This window comes from Branchiostoma lanceolatum, chromosome 2 (genome assembly GCF_035083965.1).
Source record: "Branchiostoma lanceolatum isolate klBraLanc5 chromosome 2, klBraLanc5.hap2, whole genome shotgun sequence".
Taxonomy (NCBI): Eukaryota; Metazoa; Chordata; class Leptocardii; order Amphioxiformes; family Branchiostomatidae; genus Branchiostoma; species Branchiostoma lanceolatum.
In genome coordinates this window covers 20,295,012-20,320,547 of record NC_089723.1, presented here as the reverse complement: position 1 = coordinate 20,320,547, position 25,536 = coordinate 20,295,012, and the positions used below count along the sequence as shown (strand labels likewise).

At 40.4% G+C, this 25,536-nt stretch overlaps 2 protein-coding genes across 5 annotated transcripts; one reads left to right on the top strand and one right to left on the bottom strand.

Annotated features, from left to right (window-relative positions):
* Positions 1-1,188: 1,188 nt before the first annotated feature.
* LOC136427825 (E3 ubiquitin-protein ligase rnf146-like) lies at positions 1,189-4,871 on the bottom strand. The gene is made up of 2 exons (XM_066417004.1): positions 4,653-4,871; positions 1,189-4,197 (listed from the first exon to the last, which is right to left on the bottom strand). The coding sequence occupies exons 1-2, from the start codon at positions 4,750-4,752 to the stop codon at positions 3,230-3,232; spliced, it is 1,068 nt and encodes a 355-aa protein (XP_066273101.1). The 5' UTR covers positions 4,753-4,871; the 3' UTR covers positions 1,189-3,229.
* Positions 4,872-5,282: 411 nt separating this feature from the next.
* LOC136427821 (eukaryotic translation initiation factor 3 subunit E-A-like) lies at positions 5,283-24,668 on the top strand. Of its 4 annotated transcripts, none has more exons than XM_066416999.1 (15): positions 5,283-5,407; positions 6,713-6,772; positions 6,902-6,959; positions 7,315-7,350; positions 8,023-8,140; positions 8,495-8,537; positions 8,854-8,958; positions 9,431-9,556; positions 10,012-10,136; positions 10,582-10,699; positions 11,105-11,206; positions 11,459-11,568; positions 11,785-11,887; positions 12,197-12,331; positions 24,124-24,668. In XM_066416999.1, exons 1-15 carry the CDS (start codon positions 5,318-5,320, stop codon positions 24,157-24,159), a joined length of 1,365 nt encoding a protein of 454 aa, XP_066273096.1. In that variant the 5' UTR covers positions 5,283-5,317; the 3' UTR covers positions 24,160-24,668. The 4 variants fall into 4 exon arrangements, with proteins under 4 accessions (XP_066273096.1, XP_066273095.1, XP_066273098.1 ...); XM_066416998.1 differs by having other exon boundaries at positions 6,902-6,983; XM_066417001.1 differs by lacking the exon at positions 7,315-7,350.
* Positions 24,669-25,536: the final 868 nt, after the last annotated feature.

Sequence of the window (25,536 nt, the reverse complement as noted above, 5' to 3'; positions counted from 1 at the left end):
TAGTAACACTAGTGTTCCCCTATATTAACTTTAATCAGGTTTAACCTGTACATAAAGTACTTCGCAAGAAAAAATATCTGGAATCTGTAATTCTATTTGATTATATGTACATTTACCTCGGTGCAGTGACAGATGGTACTGTTAAGCCTGTGAATTATAAAGAAAGACAAACATCAATGGTGTTTTTGTTCCTTTAGAAGTGTCCACCCACCATTTCCTTTGTGTAGGATGAATATCAGTGTTCTGTTAGGGAAGAAAAATGGCATTCAGCTTGAACCTCAGTGTTAAGTCAGGAACCAATCGTATATCGTTGGTAATTGTGTTAGTGATCATGTAGATTGTGTACCTATTATTTCCTTGTCAATATGGTAAACTTTATTGAGTACACCAAAGAGAACAATACAATATGGACTTATGAGATACAATTTACAAATCATGTTAAGATTGTGAATCCTTGGCCCGTACTAGTGTTATTTTGCCGGTTGGTATGGCCCATCATTGACCCACCAGCACTTGTTTAATGAATTCTATTTTCCAAACAGAGGGAGGCAGACGAAAAAAATGGTAACCACAAAAGTAGAGGGCGTTAGCGCAAAGGACGACGGGAGAAACCTAATGAGGGGGGGGGGGCATTTCGGAGTGAGCGACGCAAAGGATGACGGGAGAAACCGTCGTCGGGAGCATGTGAGCGAAAACATGTAATGCGGCGGGTTCCCAACATAAATACCCTACCCTATTGCCCATGCCCAAACCTTTGGAGAATAATGAATACCAAAGTTTCCTTGTAATAAAGGAAGTTAAGTATCAATGGAACATGTGATCGTTTTGTATTGTCCTTGTCGACCTTTGTTTAGGGTCTGGTCATGCTTGTATGTATATCCAAGTCCACATGACTTGGGTGTTGACATTTTTTGGCTTAGGTAAAGTTAGAGGGAAAGAATGTTTTTAACTTTGACCCACCATTGTGCAGTCTGGTTATCGAACTGAAAAAAGGAATAATTTTTCGGCCACAAAACATAAACAGAAGTGTGAACGGGCCATTACCTAAATTATCATACTACAAGGAATTCCTTATTCGAATGTCTCAATCTTCAGTGACTCGAATCGTAAGCTGTAACTGAACTTTATTTGATGTGACCTTGAGTACAAAATGTCCTCCACACAAAAAGAATCTAACATACAAGTAGATGGCACTGTAGAGACACCTTTATTAACCACTTTTGCCATGACAACAGAATATTGCATGGTCACCATCACGTAATAAAACATCACACTCAACACATCATTCAATGAGCAAGCACAGAAAATTGACTGTATTTGTACGTCAACTGTAACTGAAGGCTTGTTTCAAACATTTTCATCCATTGCCTGCTTAGATGGTAGTGTTTTGATATTCCTTACTCTCATCCATCCATCCGTCTGTCCTGTAGCTATATTCAGCAGTATAATCAGCGCGACGATGCACACAGTATTGTTCATATCTGTTTATGATGTTGGCTAGCTACTTTGCACCGCTTGAGCTACAACTTGCAAATACAGCCAAAACACAAGTCTCTATCCAAATACTGCAAGCTGCATACAAAATGTACTACCATGAAGAAGAAGCTGTTTGCCTTTATTAAAACCCTTTTATATTTTTAGAAGCAGCTTTGTATTGTACTTGCCAAACTGCAACACAAGGATAAAACATCAGTATTGATGGAACACAAGTGACTCTTATGTTCAACATCTGCCAGAAGTCCTAGTGGCCCCTGCTACTGGTTCCCATGACCTGGAATTTTCTTTATAATACAATCATGAGATATTACTTTCACCCTGTCCATAATATATGTATCTACAAAAGCAACTAAACTGCAAAGGTAATGTGAGCATCATTAAAAAACACTGAAATCAGGTGATACAAGTTTTAAATAGGAGTACAAAGAGCACTTTGATGACTGGTTTGTGACATTACTGCCATGAGCTATCGTTATCGCATGAGGATTTTTACCTGTACGTTACTTATAATCCCAATTTTCATATTTTTCTAACAATCTACTTTTAACACAGCACATCTTGATATGTTACATACATGTATACCATGTGATCTCACTTTCCTCCAAGCTTTTCTGATGTGCTACTGTATATATTGCATTTACACTCAACCTAATGTTATATGTACCAACTACCAAGTTACTACCAACATTCTAACCAATAAAAAGTGTTGATGTGTAATTCCCAAGCTGTAACTGACTAGTGTAAGCATTCACTTCTTGATTCACAAGTAGATGGGGCCTTGTCAACACAATAAATTTACCTATGCTAGCTAGTTGTACATGCTGCAGCTTAGCTTAGCTAATACATATATGGGAATAAGTACGAGTACAGTATCGTGGCATTTTGATCACTGATGTCAGATGTCATCTTGTGAATTCAGAAACAGATTTTTTGTTGTGACCTGTACTTAGCTTGGTTGGACAAAAATGTACGATAAAGGTCTTCACTCATTCATTCTAAAAGCATTGAAGTTGCAGCTCCTACATACGAATTTATTTAGTTACCTAAGCAGATTTTGTTGTTGTTGTTGCTCCTTGCACACGTTGAAAATTTGCTTCATACGAAGATGTCTGTCAGCATGTGTATCTTTAAAATGTATAACATATACTAATAGTAATACAAAATACGTATGTAAACATTTTTGTTAAAAGCACTCAAAGCAATTTTTACTGATTGCACCTGCAAACATGCACATACTTTTATTGTTACTTGCTTCTTTCCTGCAACTAGATTTGGTATGTGTTAACCTAAAGAAGCTATCCTCTAGGCTTGTGTCAGTGACTAAGTAAAAACATCACGATCCTCCTTACCCACATTTACCAACAAGACAGAAAATCAAAACCATATCAAAATATGTTGCAACAGCACGGTGTACCTTTTGATTTACATCATTCCTACAACTGTCAACATTCAACGTTTACCTCTTCCCTTACGCAATAAGTCACTATACATGTATATAAGTGATTGGCAATTGGAAGGATCTTTACAATGACTCAGAGTCAGACTGGTAGATTTTGTCCACAGACAGATTTAGCCTACAACTATGGCTGATTTGAAGAGATAGGATTGATAATTCTTCCACATCTCAGTCACAAGCTGAGTCCTTGCTTCACACAAAATAAAACAACAATAAAAGATCCTGTCCATTACATGTACAATTTTACATATGGTTTGGTTACATGGTATCATAGCATCAGTCTGACTCATCAGACGAGTCTCCAGGAATGGCTTCCCTCGCCATGGCAACTGGCGCTGCGGAGCTGATCTGCCCCTGCAGCACAGCCTGCAGGACCCCGCTGCGACTGGAGTCCGACCCTCTCCCCAGGTGACTTCTCTGCAACATTCGCACCATCTCCGTCATCTCAGCTCCTCCTGAGGAGTTGGTATCCTCCTCCTCCTCCTCTTGAGTAGGTGTGTGCTGTCTTAATGAATCTGGAGACTGTCTTGCATTTCCACGAGCCGATTGGTCCATCAGATCTTCACTGGTTGTGTCCTCTTCTGCTCTGTTGCCATTCTCTTCACTTGTGTCTTCATCATGTTCATCTGACCCTCCAGTTGACTTTGTGGCTCTACTTGTGACAGTTACAGATCTGTTCCCTCCTGTTGTCCCTGTGGCTCCGTCGTTTGCACCTTCCACGCCATCTGCTGGAGCATTTCTGGGAGGAGCCGGTGCCGGGAGCCGCACCCCGGCCACACCTTTCTTGGGCGTGTTCATCAGGTCACGTTTGATTCGTCGTCGTCTACTCGGATCATTCCGTCTAAACTGTAACATGTTGACAAAGTCAATGATGTACAGGAACCCTGCTATCAGCAGTTCACAAGATTTCTTCTTCTTCGTGTAAGCATCTTCTAGCTCTGCGTTAGTACGTTCATCATACTGCCACCAACCATTACGCCCCTCATAGAACCAGCAGTACACTTCTTCTTCTTCTTCCTCCTCTTCTTCCTCCGCAACTTTGACCGGCTTAACGAGCTCCGGTCGCTCCAGATACTCAACGGGAATCTCTTGGCGGCAAAGTGCGCATCGCTTGCTCTGATTGGCCACGCCTTTGACGCAGAGGTAGCAGAAGATGTGCGTGCACGGCAGGCGAACTGGCTGGACACATGTCTGAAGACAGACTGCGCACTCAGGGATCATGTCCTCACCACCAGGGTTCTGACCTGCCAAGTAACAAGCAATACTTTTTTACACTAGGGTAAGTAGGGAGGGAAATATTCTATGACAGTAGAGTGATAGCTATGATATATTTTCATTTCATTCTGCTAAGATATAATTCACTTTACATTTTAGAGAATTGGGTCCCACAATTTTGTCACAGATGAACAGCTAAGCCTATGAAGCAACTGCAGCTTTCCCATCTCAAAAATTCATAAATTTTAAGGGGGGAATCCCCGCCGCAAGTGAAACATTATATGGTATCCAGAGAAACGTCCGTTAGATATCAGGAGATACGTGTATCTAAGTAACAAATATTTAACGATATGCTTGCGATATACGTGTGCGACGTCAACAACAGGCGGGGTTCGAGGGAACGGACGTGACAACAAGAAGAGGACAGCTCTAGATCTGGTCGCCATTTTGTCCGGCATCTGAAAAGATCAAACAAAATTTTTACCTGTCGCAGTTTCCGCCATTTCCTCCTTTTCCTTTCTCTTCTTTGCACTCGATTGCCTCAAAGTTGTCTCAGCGCTACTCAGGGAACTACTTTCCGCCATGTCGTCGAGAAATATGCCACAAAATCAGAGAAAAATCAGCATTTTCCCACCTACAACAACCTAGAGCGATAGATCATTCACCGGCTTTATCACTCATACATGACCTCTCTCTCCCACCACAGAGAGTAAATAGTCCAACATTCTTGACACAAATATATGTTGTTTATCAATTATCTATGGGTTGTTTCTCCCTATTATCATTTATTTTTTTATCATTGTTACGTTTAAGGAATTTGACAACAGAATAATTTTCTAATATCTGCATACGATTTGGGATATTGGCGCGAAACTGCAATCAAGGGGTCAGCTATCAATGCGCAGTCGGAAACAGACGAAACCAAATATCAAAACGGTACAACAAAATTTGTAGATTTAAATTGTACCTTTGTAACATCATTTTCAATGCTATTATTTTACAGTTAAGATCAATAAGTCATATTACATGCTATGTTGTTTTGTTTTCTTATAACAAAACGTTTCCTTTCGGTAGCTTTTCAGGAAATTTAAAAAGAAGGTCATATCGACACCCCTTCTTCACCAAAATAGTCATTAAAACCAAGTCAAGATGGCGGAGTGGGATCTGACTTCCCGCATGGGCCAGTATCTGGACAGACATTTAGTCTTTCCTCTGTTAGAATTCCTGTCAGTAAAAGGGGTAAGTTAGTCTTTATGCAACCTTAGAATATGTAGAATCTTTCTGTAGTAAATTAGGGTAATAGATTCGCAGTTTATCGGTATAACGGGAGACGTTTCGCAACTCGTGGCCGCTCCCGGCATATGGCGCCTTCATGAAGCATGCAGGTGGGAGGGGGGCACTGCTGAAATCATCAAAATAAATGCTTAATAGAGAAACATAAGTACATGTAAAAAAAGCCAGGAACGTCTCAGACGTTACCTCGTCACTGCATTGTCTACTTCATGCTGTTGTTGAGCTGATGATAGGTTTATTGCGAGATATATTTATGTATTCTAGAGACCACAAGAAGAATATACAGTACAAATGCATGCTGAAGGTATTAAGGTAGCAGAACACAGTTTTCGGCCTATGGGGATTTCTATAGTTAAGGGCCGCAAGGTGACTAGCTTCGACGCGGTAAAAATTATAGCGCGGTGCACTTGAGATATACGAAAAACGAATATGTTTGAGTTTAGGGTACAACCTACAAATAACTAAAAAAACTTAAAAAATTCTGTCGGTGTATGAGCTCCTCACGCCCACTTTGAAAAGCGCTCTGCGAGAGGTCACTGAACTGCAGCCGCCTGACCCTGTGAGGTGGTTGCACAAGATGGCGCATTTATACACAAAGCGGAAAAGTCCCATTATCCAAATCCTACAGTATAAAACCCGACATATTTCTACACCACACAGCACAGTTTACACATGGATACCTCTCACATGCAGCTTTCTACCCAGTCTGCAAGGGTTTGGGCCGCACTACTTTCTGTACCCGCGTCATAGACCCCGGGGGTCGTGGATTAAAACTGTGTTCTGCCACGCTTGTCAACCTAAGAATCACAAACTGTCTAGTTTGTTGGACTTAAATTTTACATGCAAATACAGACTAAAATTTTGCACTGAATCTTTGATTCATCAAATTATGATTAAACAGACTATGCCTTTTTGATTTCATAAATCTGATTTATTACATGACATATGAATATTTGCAGACAGGTAGACAAATCAGAATTCATAACTTTCAGTTATTGCTAAAAGCAACTTAGGATCCACATGTAATACATATTGTTAGAGTAGAGTTTACGGTTAGACCTACCTATTTACCTGCTTTTGTCAAGTGTCAGCTTTCTAAAGGAGCTTGTGAGACAAGAGACAGATGTACTAAAAAGTCATTAATGTTCTAAGGAATCTACAACATGAATGAATATGCTAGTACAATAGCATGAGGAGGATTGTATATAATATTTGTGCACCAGAGTGACATAATCATTGTGTTGTTTCCAGATCTATGATGAACATGAGCTGTTGAAGGGGAAGTTGGACCTGCTCAGTAACACCAACATGGTAAGGCTTGTCTTTCCATATTTGACTGAAGTTTGTTTTCTCAATTTGTGTCTTGGAACATGTTATTACATTTTTAAGTGCTAACTTTGTGCAGTGTGTAACAGATTTTGTTCTGTATGTTTCGGTCAGGTTGACTTTGCCATGGATGTGTGGAAGAGCCTATATCCTGACCAGGATGTACCTGACAGTAAGACTGACATTTCTTTCACATGTAGGCCAATGACATCTTTCTATGAATTAGACAAACCTTGTATGGTGTTGGGGAGAAGGATTTTTTTCCTGAAAGGTCCTGAAGCAGGAAGCTTATGCATGGGTGAATTCTACATGTTGGTTATGGTTTAACAGCAGAAAAAAAGAATAAATTAAATAATATGCCTACACGTCTAAAATGGTAAAATCTTAATTAGCATCATTCCTACAGCTAACAGTCCTATATATGAATATCTAGTACATGCAGGGTACCAAATAGATATGATAGACATGTTTATTATTATAGTATAAAACAGCAGAAACCATGTTGATTCTGTCTCCTTTGGTTCCAGTCGAAAGCCATCAGCGACCGCTGGGCATGTACTTAGGTACACACAGACCCTCAGTCAGGTCATATTTCTCAGGGAAAACCATGCAGATACTTATCTTAATGACGCCTCAAAAAAGCTGTTCTTGTAATTAAATTTGTGATTGGTTTGACCGTTTCACTTTTTGATGATGTTTGGTAGTTGAGTCTTTTATGCATGTATTGTTTGGTGTGTAGATTTATTAGAAATTCAGAAACTTAGTTGCAACAAGCCAATTGATGACTTCTTTCGTTTTAAGAAATATGACCTGACATTTTTTTTTCTGCTTAGTTATTTTGTTGCTGTTCATTCATGTCTGAGTGTTTGTTATTATTTTTTGTAATGTGGCAATATGCCACCATGTTGTTCTTAAGCATGTATGTACATGCATTGTTTGCTCATAGTTTGCCAGCAGCTTGTTGGTGTTATTTTGGCTGAGCATAGTAGACAACTAGCTGGCAGTCCTCACATATAAAGTTCCTTTGCTTTTGCTGGAAGCAAACCTTGGATATAGGGTTAAGCTCTCAATTTCTTTTATTAGTTTTTTTTACAGCAAAGTTCTTTTCAAGCATGTCTACCAAAAAAGGTTCTTTAGAATTTTTAGATTAGGTGGTGAAGAGTTTGATGAGGATGAGACACAGTGCACTCAGGTTCGTGTATACACAGTGAGAGTGTTGTTTGTGTGTGTTGCAGGTCTGGTGCAGAAGCGACAGGAGGTTGTCGGTCAGCTGAAGTTCCTCCAGGCGGAGTGTGAACCCATCGTGAAGATCTTTGAAGACCCTGAGGTGGCGCGGCAGATCCAGTCCACAAGGTGGTTGTATTCTCATGACTCTTACTCGCAGGCTTTTACATGTAGCTAGGATTCATAGACAGGGCGTCAAAAAACAGTTTGTTTGGGGGGGTTGGGCAGATTTCCCCAAGGGCTCTATGGATTAACAATTAAATCTACATGTATATGGAATCACAAGGGTGTCCCAAGGGTGTCTACTCTGGGTGTAATTTTAGGGCGTCAAAATGACGCCTTGATGCCTTCCTAGCTAATAGCCGAGTCACAACTTTAGGATGTTGCACAGTTGTAATGTACAAAAATGTTGTGTTTCATCCAGTCCCCTTTTATGTCTGGTAGAAACTGTTGATAACAATTTTTTTACCTGTGTCTTTTCAGAGATGGCAGACAACTCTTTGACTACTTGGCAAGAAACCATGGGGTAAGTAGCAGGGCAGATATGTTCTTACAGGATGTCTTTAAAATTTTTAATGATTTATGAGTCAATTACCAATGTGTATCAGTCTCCGGTACCAGAGTGTTTGGATTTTGACCAGTATTGTTATATGTACATGTATTCGCCAAATAGCAGTTACTCAAGCAACTGCATATGATTTTGGAAACTCCATCTTTCCAAAATCATATCCAGTTGCTAAAGTAACTGCTGTTTGCCATATCTTATTTCCTGGATGTCTAACCTTCATCCTATTAGATAAGATCGTGTGGTTGATTTAGAATATTGTCTTTTCCTTCCCCAGTTTGAATCCAAGATGGTGGACACCCTGTATGACTACGCCAAGTTCCAGTACGAGTGTGGTAACTACTCCGGAGCTGCTGAGTACCTGTACTTCCACAGGGTGCTGGTGAGTACAATTAACAGTCTTCTTGTTAAAGTCTACAGCTTGTCACTGGCAACAAAGCAGAAGGTGCTCCAGTCATTGTAACATGTCTTTTGAGAACCATGTGTTCTTGTTGCACTGTTTGACTACCCAACAGTCGGAGCATAGCACGGCTGTCTCCAGCTTTTATTTTTTTTCCGTTCCACTCTTTGTTTGGGAGCCCATGTTATTAATTTCTGTTGTTGAATCTGTAATTTTAAGATCACGAAAATGCATTTCCATTGATTTCATGTTATGATTGAAATTCAGATTTTGGGGCGGACAGGGTGGATTTTTTTTTCTGTCCCAACATGTAATTGCAAAGTTCCTTCCTGGGATGAAGGCACAGGTCCTGGAGATAATGCTAGGCCTGGGGCATGGGACCTTGGAGCCATAGAAACCTTGGGCCATTGGACCAACTTTGGGTTTGTGTAAATGATGACATGTTTTCCTTCAGGTCCCCAGTGATGACAAGAACGCCATGAACTCCCTGTGGGGGAAACTGGCCTCGGAGATCCTGATGCAGAACTGGGACCCTGCCATGGAAGACCTCAACAGGCTCAAGGATGTCATCGATGGCAGCGTATGATACTTTGCATTTGTCTTTTTCTTTATATTCGTCTTGTATCTTGTTCCTCACAATCTTACCACCTTCCTGGGTTCAAATCCCCTGACATGCCCTGTTGACGTTGTACCCTTGAGCTTTTGTTAGGAACGTCCCTTGGATAGGATGTTGAATGGAGGTGCCCTGTTAAGGAGAGCTACACCTTAAGCACGTAAAAGAACCCACCACACATATCAAAAAGTGTCGGGGTCTTTTTCAGTATGAGTGGATAAAATGAATCTGTCCAGACATGCAGCTTGTACTGCCATAAAGCAGCTTACCGGGTATGTAATACAATGTATAAACAAACAAATTTCCTAATAATTCTCTCCTATTCCCTCTCTAAATCTATATCATCATAGATGATATAAATTGGAACTATTTCATTTTTTGTTAAAGAGATGTTTGATGTTGTTGTCCTTTCTCCTCCACAGACATTCACCAATCAGCTCCAGGTACTCCAGCAGAGGACATGGCTGATCCACTGGTCACTCTTCGTGTTCTTCAACCATCCCAAGGGCAGGGACATGATCATCGATCTGTTCCTGTACCAGCCTTCGTGAGTACAGTCACTGGCTGGATTTTGGGAATAGATAAAGATTCCACATCAACAGTATGGTCGAAAATGGGAGCGCTCTAGTGTATGAAAATGTAACAAGAAAGCAAGATAGCAAAGTCAACTGCATCATTCTCAATTTTTGTGTGGAAAGATGCATTAATAGTACATACATGAAGTATGCAAGTATAGAATCAAGGTACATGTAGTAAGGAAATCCACTTAAATATCTACTTTGTACTACTATAAGTCAGGAAAGTGTCCAAGACTTGAATGCCTTGTGTGCTTGTGACAGAGTCATTATGAATTTGAGGGAAAAAGATTTAGAACATTGAGACTCTGAATAAATTGAATTTTTCTTGCCTTGACCAGCCATTGCCTCGATTTTTTATTGAACACAGATGAGTTTTTAGTCATCCTCAAAATTAAATGCCTGTGTTGTTTCCAGGTACCTGAATGCCATTCAGACCATGTGTCCCCACATCCTCCGTTACCTGACGACTGCTGTCATCTGCAACAAGCGCAGACGGACTGTTCTCAAGGACCTGGTAAAGGTCATACAACAGGTAGGTATACACCTGGACATACATTACTTGGCATGTACCAGGATGTTTGAAACCTCAGAACCTTGACTAACTGTTTTGACCTCTCAGACAGTACATAAGCATAAGTACATGATCAGACATCGTTAACTGGTGCTCAAGGAAAATTTATAGGCTTTGTGTGTTCAGTAGACTCCAAGTGAATGTTGCTTTTTTGTAATAGAAGTGGTCAATTCTCAAATGTACAGGAAAACACCCTAACTCTGTCTTGCCTATGTTACAAAGGATCTTTGAACCAGAGGGATATTCATCAGGAAGGATATTACAAAAGACAAGGATATTACAGTTGAAGTAATTTTACATGTATGATGTATATGTATTGAGAGACAAAAGGAGGATGCTACAGCTATAACTTTTTTCTCTTCTCAGGAATCCTACACATACCAAGACCCCATCACAGAGTTCCTGGAATGTCTGTATGTCAACTTTGACTTTGACGGAGCCCAGAAGAAGCTGAGGGAGTGTGAAACAGTAAGGACATTGATTTTCACTTTTTCTTCCCTCCTTTACAAGTTATAATGTCTAAAATTGGCAGTAGTTCTAGAACTACACCATTACTCTGCTGAAGAAGAGTACATTAAAACTTCATGAATGCTAACTTTTTAAAATCTAGAATGTCTGAAGAAAATGTAGCAAATGATAACAAAATATGATTTTTAAATATCTAGCTACACTGGTGCTTGGGAACACAAGCTAACAACAATATTCCTCATCTCTCTGCAGGTCCTAGTGAATGATTTCTTCCTGGTGGCCTGTCTGGAGGAGTTTATAGAGAACGCACGACTTTTCATCTTCGAAACCTTCTGCCGTATACACCAGTGCATCAGTATCAGGTAATATAGGTATCATTATGTGATTTTCCGATTTAAAAAACAATCTGTAAAAGTTTTGGATGTGAAAGAAGGCAGTGTACTAATGTCTGTGCTTTGAGGTCCTGCAGTTTGTTCTATTCATGCTAGGTGTCTCTTCTTGACTGTACTTTGAAGCCCTGCAGTTTGTGCTATTCATGCTAGGTGTCTCTTCTTGACCATTGCCCTTCTGTCCTGCAGCATGCTTGCTGAGAAGCTGAACATGACACCAGACGAAGCTGAGCGCTGGATTGTCAACCTGATCCGTAACGCCCGTCTGGACGCCAAAATAGACTCCAAACTGGTAACCCCCCTTCCTCTTCATGTAACTCTTCTGAGAGGTCATGTTTGTGTCTTGCTAGCTAGCTGGTTTGTTTGTTTGGTTGTTTGTTTGTTTATGAACAAATTTAATTATTTTTTATGGGTTGTATTTATTTTCAATGTATGAAGATGGGTAGCGACTCTGATGAATAATGCAAATTTGCAACAAATGCTTCTCTTGATTTTACACTACTGTAGGCCCAAGACATGATTGTTTTTGAAGCAACTATCACATACAAGTCTCAGATTTATCAGAACTTGAGCTGAAAGTTTTTCTTGATTTCCCCTTCAGGGCCATGTAGTGATGGGCACGCAGGCAGTCTCCCCATACCAACAGGTGATCGAGAAGACCAAGGGCCTGGCCTTCCGCAGTCAGATGTTGCTACACAACCTGGACAAGAGGAAGGGCAAGGAGGACCAAGACAGCGTCAGTCCCTTCTTCTGAACTACTTGTACTGTGGCACGGCAGTCATACATGTAGGCTGGTGTGGGCTTGTGTGCTGACATATCCTGTGATTCCAAGTGTTGGCAAGACATGCTGAACGCAACCCAAAACTTTCTATAAAATTCTGGGAAAATTAAACCTTTAGGAAGCTTTCTTACCAAACAAAATTTATTCCAGTTTTATTCTGACACTCCAAATGTACAGATGATGGTACAAAATGTAAAAGTGAAACTCTCTCTAGGATTCTTCACAACCCTCACTAGTAAGAGGCAATCATTTACCAAATTTGCATTGGTCTCAGCACAATGTAGTAGTGAGAATGTTAATGTTTCAGCATTGTCTTACCTGCACAAATAGTCTATTAATCATATAATCTTCCATTCTGTTAACAAGCAAATACAAATGGCTGATTTTCTGTCACCTAGATATGATGATCTCTCCAATCAAGAATCAAATAATAACTTCAAATCTGCCTCTTTGTATTTTTGTGTGCATGTGATGATTGACCGAAAAATCGTACTGTAAGTACATGTATGAACATCTTTATATACACTATCTATAGCACTGATGAGCCAATCTATAGTTTTCTACAGTTTACTTTTACATAAATATGTGTGTGCATAATTGTGTGTGTATGTGTATACAGTACATTTGTTTGTATGCAATTATTATTGCAGTACTGAATATGAGAGAAGGTTGAAAGGGGTGTCAGGGCTCGAAGTTAACTATGTCCCCATGTCCCGGGGCCACCAAAATTTGACCCGGGACAACTCAAAAATCAATTTGGGACACCTTTGGGACAATCAGGGCTCCTGAGTGCAACTGATATGGTTGCACACAAGTCTGGAATTCTCCCTTGAGAAACTACTAGAGGCTGTGGCACATGTCACTTTTGTCAGCTTTCCTGACAGGGGGTCAGCAGAGGGATGGTCACACCTCATTAACTTGATTAAGGTTGCCCTGCAAGACTTGGTTTGGCCACAACCCACAACCACAACCCAATCTCTCATTGTGTCTGAAAGTTGTTCAGGTAAAGACAACAGTTTCCAAAGATGGAAAAAAAGGGAAATTTATATTGATTTTGGTAGTATTGATGCACATTATAATTGGTGCCATATTAATCAGATTGGAGGCTAACAGCAATGTGACGGTGAACAAGGAGGCTTTTATGAAGAAAATGGCAGAATGGAAATCAAACATTTTTTAGGATTTGTTCTACCTCCCCAAGAACCACCACATCAATGAAGCCTTAAACTCTGCAGAATTATGATTTTTTCTTTCTTTTATAACCTATCAAACTGCATTATTTCAGGTTGTTAACATTATTTCAGGTTGCTAACTTTGTTAAAACTTGTGTTTACTACTGACTGCATATAATTTTGCATGTATTATATTTTTCAAATTTTATGCAATATGTTTGCTATTCTAACATATGCCATGGCTTGGGTTCAGGTCCAGACTTGAGTATAGGTCCGAACCTGAACATGAACCTCTGGAACTTAATCCAGACCCCCCATTAAGTTCACATCTTTGGTCCTGGTTGGGACACTTCGGGACACTTTCGTGACAGTTGAAATCCACTTTTGGGACAATGTTGGGACAGTAGGGGAAAAAGTTAATTTCGAGGCCTGGGTGTAAATGAATGTTGTTTTGTGTGGGCTTAAATTAACAAGTCTAGATTCAAGAAACTAACAACTAGCCGTGAGAGAGTGAAAGTACCGTAGACTGTGATCTCCAGGTCTCAAGGTTCCCAGTACATCTACCTAAAGACAGTATTAAGCTAGCACCGTAAGAGAGTGAAAGTAGATTGTGATATCAAGGATCCCAGTAAGTCGACTGAAGGACAATATTTTAAAAGTATTTGTTTTTTTCATGTATATTATTGGATGTAGGGATGGATAAATGAATGTAAGGTGACTGTGGGACCAAGGAATAAAGTTGATAGGGTCCAAGGTCTAGAAACTGTGTGTCTTCAACAGAAGATGTGCGCACTACCTGTTAGACCTGCCCCCCAAGGATAACGGACATCTATAGTGATTGGTGATGACAAGTGTAAGAGAGGTCCCTGGTAGGCTTGCCAATCCCTGACACATCTAGAAGGTGTCTGGGCAGTTCTGTTGGCTTTCGGATGCAAACAGAAGTACAGTAAAAAGGAGAAATGTTGGTGATAGCGTCATTTTCGCAGTGAACTCTTCGATGTGAACTTAAAACCATTTTACAGTTAAACCTTGCATGGCAGTTTTAAACACGAACTTAAAACCGCCACAAACACTTCATTTCATCCTTACCGCAAAATTAAATCCCTGAGAATATTTATCCTTTTGCAGCACTCAAAATCAGTGAGTGAGTGAGTTAAGGGTATGGAAAGTGGTCAGAAGACTTGATCAGGTCTGATAATGATGCACCATGTACTTACATTTGTAGGGGATCAATGATATTAGCCTACACTACAGATTTCCATTAGCTCAATCAAGCTGTGCTGTTGCATATGCATGGGGCCTTTTGTCATCAATTGACCCATATAAAAACATTCTTGGTACATAGATATAAAAATGTATGCAAACTCCAGGAATGCAAGACAATGATAGCATTCAGACATATTCATGCCCAATTTACCCACGCATTTAGGGTCTACTTGAAGTCAACTCAGCAGCTCCAAATTGGCTCAGAAAACACGTTTATCAGGCCATAGATGTACAAGTATTTTTATTACAATTGTAGATTGAAATCTGCTATAGTGCCTGAAGGGTGGGAAGATAGAGAGATGCAAGTAGGTGTGACGTGTGAACTGGTGTAGGAATGCAACACCTGTTGGATCAAACTTAACTTAGTAGAACAACCAGACTAAAAATACATCCAGCAGCCTGGATTCATTACCTAACCTACATTTTACAAGTCATCTTAATATATGGAAATTTACACCCAGGGCTCAAGATACCCAAAATTGTGCACCCAAAATTGGAGCTGTGCACCTAATTTTGACTGGGGGTGTACCAGTGCACCTAGACATTTTTGTAGAATGTAGGGTAAAGGTACTTTTGGAAACTGATATCGACTATTATGTCATGCCTGGGCCTGATACGGGTGTTCCGGACCGTGTGATAACTATCCGGATCACATAGGGTTCGGAAGTGTTATCACACAGGCTTCCATAGAATATTTCGAACGCATTTCGAGCGCGCCGGTTGCACGGCCATCGGAAATTCGAATACCGGATTCTGGGATTGGAATCAATGTTGCTACAGTTTCTTGTTCGAGGACACAAAACTCCCACAACTTCTGGCGCATTCCGCATTGAAATGTGTGTTTTCTCGGGTGGGCATGACCAAGGTATGACATAAATAAAATACAACACGTTGTATTCCGCATCACCCTCGGTCCCAGCCCTCCCGCGGGTCGGATCGCCCTCCGGCCTACGGCCGTCGGGCGATCCGACCCGCGGTCGGGCTGGTACCTTGGGTGATACGGAATACCCCGTGTTGTATTCTATATTTACTATTAGAAAATGCAATTTAACCTTGTTGCACTTTGTTTGATGTATTACTTGTTTCAAATTTTGAAGTTAGCCATGGAATTATTTACAGATTGAAGTTTGTAGTAGGGTTTGTAAATGCGCTTTGCTGACATTCTACTTAATCTTATGTTGTGCACCCAAAAATCTTTCTTTGCACCTAGATTTTGATAAGATGCACCATTGCACCTATTCCTACGTAAAAGTGAATTTCGAGCCATGTTTGCCTGAAGGATAGGAAGATAGAAGAAGAGACAACTGAGTTAAACTGACGTGTCGACTAGTGTAGGAATGTAGCATCTGTTGGATCAAACAGTCTAACAGAACACAGGGACTAAAATACATCTTGAACCGATAGCAATTGAGATAAGGTTTATATTTGGCCTACATAGACCATTAAAATGCCAATTTTGTCATGGTGGTTATTAAGAGTATAATCATTTGCAAGGCATTTTTCACCCCTAGAGCTGGAACCAGTCAATACTGATACAACATTATTTGGAACTGTTGAGTTGAATGGAGAACATTGGTATGAATCATGATAAAAACATGCTATATTGGAAAAAAAACTGTACATCGGGTAACTTCATGTAGTAAGCATTTAATGAAGACTTGTAGAATGTACAATATGGGCTTAAGGTGATGACTTCAGGGTTGCTGTCAGTTGTGTCTTCATGCATACCATTTTTACATGTTGTACATGTACGTACATGTGTAATATGGTAACCACAACTTGGACCAGTGACATTCTTTTTGGTCTGTTCCAGAAAAAAAATTGTTGATTGTCTGAAATGGTACTAGGTCTGGACATGTATCACAAGTGTTCATTTGAAAGTTAATCTGTGTTGGTAGAAGTCATTCTGTATTAAAGTTAAACCACAATATCCAACACAAGAATTTGGACACAAATTTTCGACTGATCAACTCAAGTCCTTTTAACATTTCCGTGATAAGGACTGGAGTTGATTAATCAAATAAATCTTATTCTTGTGTTAGTAATTACAGTTTAACTTTCTGTGTGTTGTACAGACTTGTGTTTCATCTAACAGGTGCCACATGCCTACACAGTTCCTCACGTCACAACCACTCTGCTATGTCTTTTATCTTCGTCTCCAGGAACAGAAATAGGTCTTCATGATGTTTTTCCTGAGGCAAGATGTTCAGAAGTGTTCTGTCATGACCCAGACACCATATACATGTGTACAACTTGCAATTGGCATCTCACTATGCTTTTTAGGACGATGTACTTATTGGCAGAAACAAGTAAAAGATGGCAGAATTGCCAGCGGAAAGCTGAAGAACTGTGACAGATATTCTAGCATTGTTCCTTTTGTCAGGTATTGACACTGATACTCTTTTAAAATCTTTTGACCACCAGAAACCTAACATTGAAAATAACAATGGCAACATTTATAAGTCTGTATATTTATAGAAAACCCAGTGGTTTAAGTTTAACCTTCTCCCTGCTGCCTAACTCTGTAAACAGAAGGAAACTTGTGCCGAATGGCTACTTCAAAGTGCATATTAAGGTTAACCTTCTCCCTGCTGCCTAACCCCATGACCAATACAAATTTGGCAACAAATGGCTACCTTAGCAGGCTGAAGGTCAGGAAAAATAAACAAGAAAACATGCTGAAGTACTCCGTAAAGCCTGGATACTGAAGGGGCCATTCAAATGTATTCGTTTTCTTTCCTCAGCAATTTAAGTAACATTTCAGGGGGTACATCTTTGAAAATATTTTCAGTGATCATACACTCACTCTCCTGGGAAATTAAAAAAGTTCCACATCTTTGGAAATAATTTGTATCGGAAACCTGGAAACCAATTACAGTACAAGACATTGGACCTCCTGGAGTTGCTGAGTGCAGTGTGGAGCTGTCACTGTCAGTCTGTGGGTCTGTCCATGAGACAAGACAGGGAGGGGAGGAATGTGTTTGATGTGTCATCCTGGTGGTCAGGAGAAGATACATGTAACTCTGATGGTAGACATGTCCTCTGGACTGATGGAGTCAACAGACAGGACAAGATCCTCAGTCATCACTCTTAACAGCACTTGATGAGTGCATTAACCTTCTCCCTTCTGCCTAACTCTGTAACCAATAGGGAATTGGGTGCCAAACGGCTACTTCAGAGTGCTAAAGGTTAAATCAGCCTGCCATAAGAAAAATACAAAACTTAGTAACTTATTTGTCACCTTGGAGAAACATAAGGTCATGACTTTTTTCTTCCATCCGGGTATGTCCTGCACCAGTCTTAGCTAATCCCCAGAAAAGAGCATGTACTACTGTAGTATGCACAACGAAAGCCTTTAATGTTGTTCACGTATTGAAGGTTAATATCTCGTACATACTCTGGTTTATGGTAGTTGTATCCAAAGATATATTTTATGCAACAACAGTAACTCTGATGCAACGTTGACCGAAGATGATGAAAGAACCTGGGCTGCTATGATAGGTTTGGACAGCAGGCTACATTTGTATATGCCGCATGCGCGTTACGTTTTGGATACGTGCTCTAGGAAAACCCCATGTACGCCAGGTTGTGTCACTCTGTTCTCAACATCAGTAAAATGGCAGAGCATAATTGATTAATATTTTAACGAGAGGACTTACATGTACATGCTTGTTTAGCCTCAACAACCAAGTAATTGCCTTGTCGCTGCCTCAGGTGACCTTTAGACCTGTATGTGGTATGTCAATGACCTAGTATGTCATGGTCAAACTGGGTTCATTATCATCATCTGGCTTTGGAACCTTCTGTGTTCAGTAGTTCAAGGTTGCCTTCTATATTCTTTTGATCATCCTATAAAAGTTGTTTTTATGGGGTAAAATGTAACTGATAGCAGCCAAGTATAGCTTCTGTCTGATGCATAACAGACGTCGTAAAGGCTGCAAGAAAAACCCTCATCATTAAAAATCATGTTTTGGACAATTGATGAGACATGAGATACTGTCAGTGTCATAATGTAGACAGTAAGTGTCACATCTAGTTGAGGGTCTTCGTGCCTTTTTCCGTGAAGCGTAGTGAGCCATTTCAATTCTCTGTTTATTGTAGCTGGCCCACCCTAATTCGACGTTGAGGGTTGTCAGGAAATGATTCGTAAAGCTTAATTGGTCGCTTTAAGTCTACATCAAGTCAAGTAGCGCGTTATTTGTTATCCTGAACTCATCGTTAAATGTTATGGACACATTTTTCATATCATGAAGTCTAACATCAGTGCCAGATAGCCTAAAAATCACAACAGAACTTGTCCAGTTGTGTCGGTGTTCACATACTTAGTTTTTGCCAGTGGCCCATGAACACAAAGGAATAATCAAATAAATTTGTCCCCAAAGATTCACCCAAGAACAACTTAATTTACCATTAAACAGTGTCGGCCTTCGTGAATTTACCGTTAAGCGTTGCCTTGCGTGATAAATTTACCCTGAAGCGTTACCAGGGTCCCCCCATACAGACCCTCCTAGTACATGTAGGATGTGAGAGAGCCACCATTCCCTCATTTCACACCTGTCTGACATGAGACCCTCACATGGCCTGTGGGAATGGCCACACATTTGTAACAAATTACACCAAACACCCATGTTGGAATGGATGGATACATTATCAAACTTCCCATTGCCTTGCCCTGGGCAACAAACCTGCTTCCAACTTCTGACTTTCATTAGAACCAATTCCGCCATATTAACCAGCCTTTTAGGTTTGTCACGTCATGATAAGGCAGGGCTTGCTCTTCTCCTGGGTGTCCTTTTGAAGGAGTGGTTGAGACACAAGTAGCAATTTCACCACTGCCAAGGTCACTCATCATTAAAGGTTAATGACCTTTTGATGACAAGGGATGTGGAACAAGACAAAACTTGATCTATAAAACCAAGCTGTGCTCCTTCACATCCATGATTTTTGGCCAGGAGTAAGAATGTAAGATTACATTAGGCATGAGCACGTAATTTTTTGTTGAAGTCTAGAAGTTGGGATGAGTTGTGCCTATTCTCCCATGCCTGTCCTTCTTTTATCTCTTTTTTCCCATCCTTTCTTACTGTTGTTGTACACATACATTTTTCAATTGATTATGATAAAAAAGAATTACATACATCAGCAACATTTAGCTCATGATCACCTCTCAATGATAATCTTTTTGCCTCTCTCAGCAGTAACCCTTGTACATGTAAACATACATGTGTAACTATGTCATCACCAGTTATTGCTGAGTCACTACACGCACTTGTAAGGTCCACCGTTTGGACCTTGGTGTGACACTGGCATGACTGACTTATATATGGCTTCCGTCGGTCATTATTGACCATGATAAAACCCTAATTAACATCAGCCCTACAGCATTGGCTATATCAAGGAGGTTATATACATCGGATATCAAAGGCATGGCTAAAGAAAAACGGATCCGCAGAAAAGAACTTTGCAACAGTCAGCTTACAGATGTGACCTATGTGGCCTATGTGGCAGAGACTGTCATTCTCAAATATGACTGTTAAGCCGATGCTGTAGGACTGATGTGTATTAGGATTTTACCATGGTCAATACTGACCAACGGAGGCCATATAGATAGAGACTGACAACCTTGTAGGATTCTCATCCATTTGTGACCCATAAGTGATGTGGTATACGCCTGAGGGTTCGTCTGCCTTCTACTCTGAAGTTTCCTAATGGATGAAATCACCCAGGAGGGACAACTTGTACTTGCACCAAGACAGTAACCAAGTCCGTATGGTGAACATCTTAAAGGAGCCAAAACAAACTTTCCTGGTTAAATCTACTTTAAGGAACTTGCAGGGAATTGTATCTTTTGTAAACATTTTGGCAGAAAGTTCAGGTAAAGTTGAGGCCTATTGGTGACCTAGCTAGCCTCATCAATGATGATAGCTGTTTGATAGCATGCATGGACATTGGAAACATGATTGCACACATTTCTTTAAATGGGAGAAATGATCAAATCAATCTCTATTTGTTCAGTCAGACTTCAGCCCATGTTTCTACAAGTTGAGCTCCCATGACATTTGACCTTCATTTAGAGGTCACCTTGAATGCTCCAATTGGGATAAAGTTGATTTTCTTATTACATCCTATCTGTCACATGCAGATAATTGCTGATGATATTGAACTACTGTAGCTGTGGTAAGATTCTCCAATGATAGATCCAACCTTTCTAGTGGAAGAAGCAGAGATCAACCCTTTTACGAAGCAGAGAAACAAATCTGCAGTCAGCCTCAGGTGTATGGTGAGAAAAATCACTTCACTGCAGCAACCTGAGACAGACTAAGTTGGAACAGTTGTCTCTAAGCCAGGCAATTTGATGTAATTGTAGCAAGAATGCCAAGGTGATTGTATGATTCCCGAGGGGTCGGTAACTCTAACTTTCTGGCCATGTTGTTCCTTCTTGAAACAAATGTATGTCAGTGCTTGTAGCGATGGTAGGTTATTCTTGGGTCTGCTAAGGTTCCATATTATGAGGCCTCAAAGTGTATATATACTGAGTGGCAATTCAACTGTGATAACAAGTAGTAGTAGTAGGAGTGAGGAACTAGTTTTTCATTTCACTCTGTTGCATCCTTTTTTCTCAAATCCCTTGTTAATTTTGTTTCAAATTGATACAAGTTATCGAAGTACCCAGCGGAAACTTACTATCAATATCCAAGAACAAAGTAATTTGTCATTTCTGATTGAGACAAGAGTTCAGTCATGAACAAAACATGCCTTACACATCATGTAAGGTTTCCAAGAACCCTACCCTAAATTGTGGTCAGACTGTATGCATGTATGTGAGCCAGGGCCTGCGAGACTGCCTCCAAGTCCTGTTGAACTCTGCCTTCATGTGTCGTAGACAGATGACGGAGGGCCCTCCCCGCATACCAGCCCCGCAGGCACCCTGCGCGATGGACCGCTTGTGCAATTCGTTTTGACACATATTATTGACAACAGTCTGGCCAATTAGAAGGTAAGGTTTGTATGCCTAAAGAGCTACGGTACTTAAAATGCCTTTGAAGTATGAACAACAGAAGTATTTTAGTGTATGAAAGAAGTTGAAAAAGAAGTAGAAAGTGCTATTTCCTTTCATTGATATGCTCCACCTACCAGGTACCTTATAACAACTTCTTGTGCACAAGAAGCAAATGAACTCAAAACACTATCCTGAAATTGTTCACCTTTGCTATGACAGGAGAGGAGCTGACAAGATAATCCCTTTTCTCCGTCACCGTTAGCAACAGAGAGAGGAGCCCTTGAGAAGTCAGCCAAGATGGCTGGGTGTTCTGGTCAGGTTTCTTAAAGGAATTTTCCCATGCTGAGCTGAGGAGAGCCTCTAAGTCCCACTCTGCAGGAGGAAGGCTTATTTGTGCTAACTGCTAGAGGCTGTGGTAGGGGTTGGCGGGAATGATATTGCTCAAGTAGGCTGGAAATTAACTTCTGTGGGAGTACCTTTTATGGTGAGGTGCAAACTGCGTAAGCTAGTGAATTAGTTTGACTCAATTTAGTTTGGCTAAAGGTCTTGATGAGTCTCCATGCTTGAGCCATACGTTGTAGGTGAACTCAATAATGCAATTTCCTACCTTGGGTCCACGACCAGTACAGCTACATTGTAGATCCTGTGAAATTCAGTTGTGTGCAGCAATGTGTAAGTATGGTTCTCATGAAAACTGTACGCCAGACAGTTTACATGTACTCACCCATAAACAAAACCCTGTCACTTGCGTGCGTATCTGAGGCCTTGGAACTCCCAACAGCTTGAGGCTAGGATTTGAGCCTTGTGGTCCTAATTCCCAGGCATATGACAACTTCGATAGAAATCCAGGCTAGAAATAGGCATGGAGAGGAAACGAGTGTTCGATATTGCCAGCACTGACAGCAATTATGTAACAATTTTTCTTCACTTGAAGTCCTTACATGTACATTCTGTATATTGAAACCTAATAACAATATGATACACTAATATCTATATATAGGTTTTGATGAAGAGTAGAGAGGGGGTGGAGCGAAATTAAGACAGGGCGCCACTGAAGAATTTAATGAACTGGTTGGGAAATTAAAGGGCGGGGGACATGGAAAAATTGGAAAAATTTACTTGAAATTATAAAGTTTGATGCTGCATCTCTTTGTAATTTATACTGTATTGTGGAATGCAAACTGTAATGGATAAGTCACAGAATAGATGTTACAAAGAAACATCCAAATTGAATATTTGCAGATTAAGTATAAAAAACCAAGCATTTATCTACAGGTATTTTAGATACAGATAAACTTCCCCTTCTGCAGACTGGAATGGATTGATCCAACCTATAGAACCCCTGCTGGTTAGGCTGGTTAGCAGGTTAGGGGCAAACCATTTAAGGAAGTAGCAGGGGTTTAGCTAATCTTAGAAATACACATATTTTTGTAGTATTTTTAGCTCAACATCGTTTACTAGGCAGTTCAGCTACTGTGAAGGAATATGAATCAAGAAGCAAAATGGAAAAATGCAGTAAACAAAATTGCATTGTACAGTGTCTAATAAACATATACTCAGTACATTGACTATTGACACTTCCCCATCAAACCCATATGTGAGCTAACAGTGCATTTAGGCACCTGTAAAGTCTACAGACTGAGGCTCTGAGTACTTCTCTCACCATTATCAGCAGCACATTTGGAGTTGTATGACAGTCTGTGTTTGATATCATTGGGATGTTGCCACAGTTGTTGATCCATGGCTTGTCCCAGAGTACTGGACCAGTATGGGGCGTAGTGTGAGCCAGACATTCTAACTGTGAGCTGTCCAGATGCTGGAGTGGGGACTAGTCAACAGTCGGATGTGTCGCAGGCCCAGGGATAGCATACTTGGAGAGACCAGGGCATACTAACAGGAACGGCACCCTTGCCGAGAGCAAGTGCAGTGGCAGACTCTCATTTTTCTAGTTTGACAATTCACATCGGAGGTTGATCTAACAGGATTTTTGACGGGAAAGTTTGGCAGGTTGTGCGGCTTTGGATTTACTTCTTGTGGAGGATAAGTGCTTCACGGTTTTATAAGAACCGACATGTTGTGGCACAAGCAGGAAGCCGAGTCGTAGGAAATGCCCTGTTTGGGGTGGAAGCTGAGACCTTGGGATGGGAATGTACGTGTGTACGCTGTGATGGTGTGGCTGGTACTGCGATCAGTGTGCGTGGGGACATCGTTGAGCGTCCTGAAGTTTGAACCGTCGTCTGCAGCGACAGGTAGGTGTGGTTCGTTCCTGTTCATTACTGACTGTTTTGTCTTGTTTGTTTGTATTTCTGCAGGTACCACACTGGGGAGCCCAGGATGTTGGTTTTTAGAAACAAATTACGAGACATCGAGGGAGTCAGTATTCATTTTGGCAATTTCTTTCAAAATTTTAAGATTTTTTTTCGTAAGAAATATTTCAAAACATACATGTAGGAAGCCCAAACTTTAACGGATCATAATGATGGAAATATGGAATAATTCACCACCAATAAGTTCAAAGTTGTGGAAAATGCATTTCTATTTCCTTATCTCCTTTTCCCAGAACATAAAAATTTATTGTAAGTTATTGTTATAGCAGATCCAATGGTATAGATTTTGGCCCTTATTAAGAAACAGAAAGCTTCCTATCAAAATTTGGTAATTTGTCCCAGATGCAGTTTTTTTCTGCAATATAGATTGGACTGTCAAAGGCTGACTAGGAAAGATCCAGTCTCCTTATATAACTTCTATATATAACATTTACTGTGTACTAGTATGGCCTTCACACACATTATAAATGATATCCTAGCTAAACACAACAGCTTTATTGATGTCAATAAACTTGGGTATTTTGAATTTTCATATGTCCTACTGTTATAATATACTGACCAGGGTTGTAATCAAAAGTGCACTGATACTTGACTTATTGTCATCCTAATCTTAATTTTATAAGCACATATATGTTGCCATGTATTTTGAAGTACAATGTGATATTTTGTTCAGCAACATGTTGAACAATCTCAGTCTGAAACCTGACCTTGCATGTAGAAACTCTGAGCAACACTTGAAGATGTTGGAATGACAAGGTGTGCCCTAACTCCTAAGTCTCTTGACTACAACCTGTATTTATCTCAGATACTCGACTAAAGTAACGTTACATGTAAGTCTTTCCTTAATTGTCAGACTGATGAAGGCTATCCTGAGTAACTCCACTAAACAGCACGTTTCTCCATTGACAATGGCTGCACACATCCTTGGGGGAAGGAGGAGACATGCAGAAGATGTAGTTCTCACTGAACACTCTTTGTTGAGCTCGCTTGGATCCATGCTATGACTTAGCCTCTGCAATCTTACTAGAATTTATCACAACAACCAACCAAAGATTGCAGTGTAGCAGAGATACAGACTGCAGAGGTTATCTCAACATTTCTTAATGTTCATTGTCTGACCTTGACACACACACGTGCACAGGTGGCCGATGCCATTCTCCCAATGAACATTTACATTTTTCTCCATTCAACAAGGTTCCTCTCTGGTCTCAATAAACGATAGACATTAGCCGAAATAAAGTAAAAGAAAAAACGTACATTCTAGCCTGATCCTGACTTTATCCTTCTGCCCCAGTGCAGATAACACTGTCTACTAGAGTTTCTCACACGGCACTGGGGTCAGGGAAACTCTAACCTAATTGTTTACATACGAACCGATCGTTCTAATCAGGTGTAGGT

Coding starts and splice junctions, on each gene's coding strand:
- LOC136427825 (XM_066417004.1), bottom strand. CDS start 4,752: ATGGCGGAAAGTAGTTCCCTGAGTAGCGCTGAGACAACTTTGAGGCAA. Junction 4,198..4,652: donor AATGGCGGAAACTGCGACAG/GTAAAAATTTTG, acceptor GTTACTTGGCAG/GTCAGAACCCTGGTGGTGAG.
- LOC136427821 (XM_066416998.1), top strand. CDS start 5,318: ATGGCGGAGTGGGATCTGACTTCCCGCATGGGCCAGTATCTGGACAGA. Junction 6,773..6,901: donor TGCTCAGTAACACCAACATG/GTAAGGCTTGTC, acceptor TGTTTCGGTCAG/GTTGACTTTGCCATGGATGT. Junction 10,700..11,104: donor TGGTAAAGGTCATACAACAG/GTAGGTATACAC, acceptor TTCTCTTCTCAG/GAATCCTACACATACCAAGA.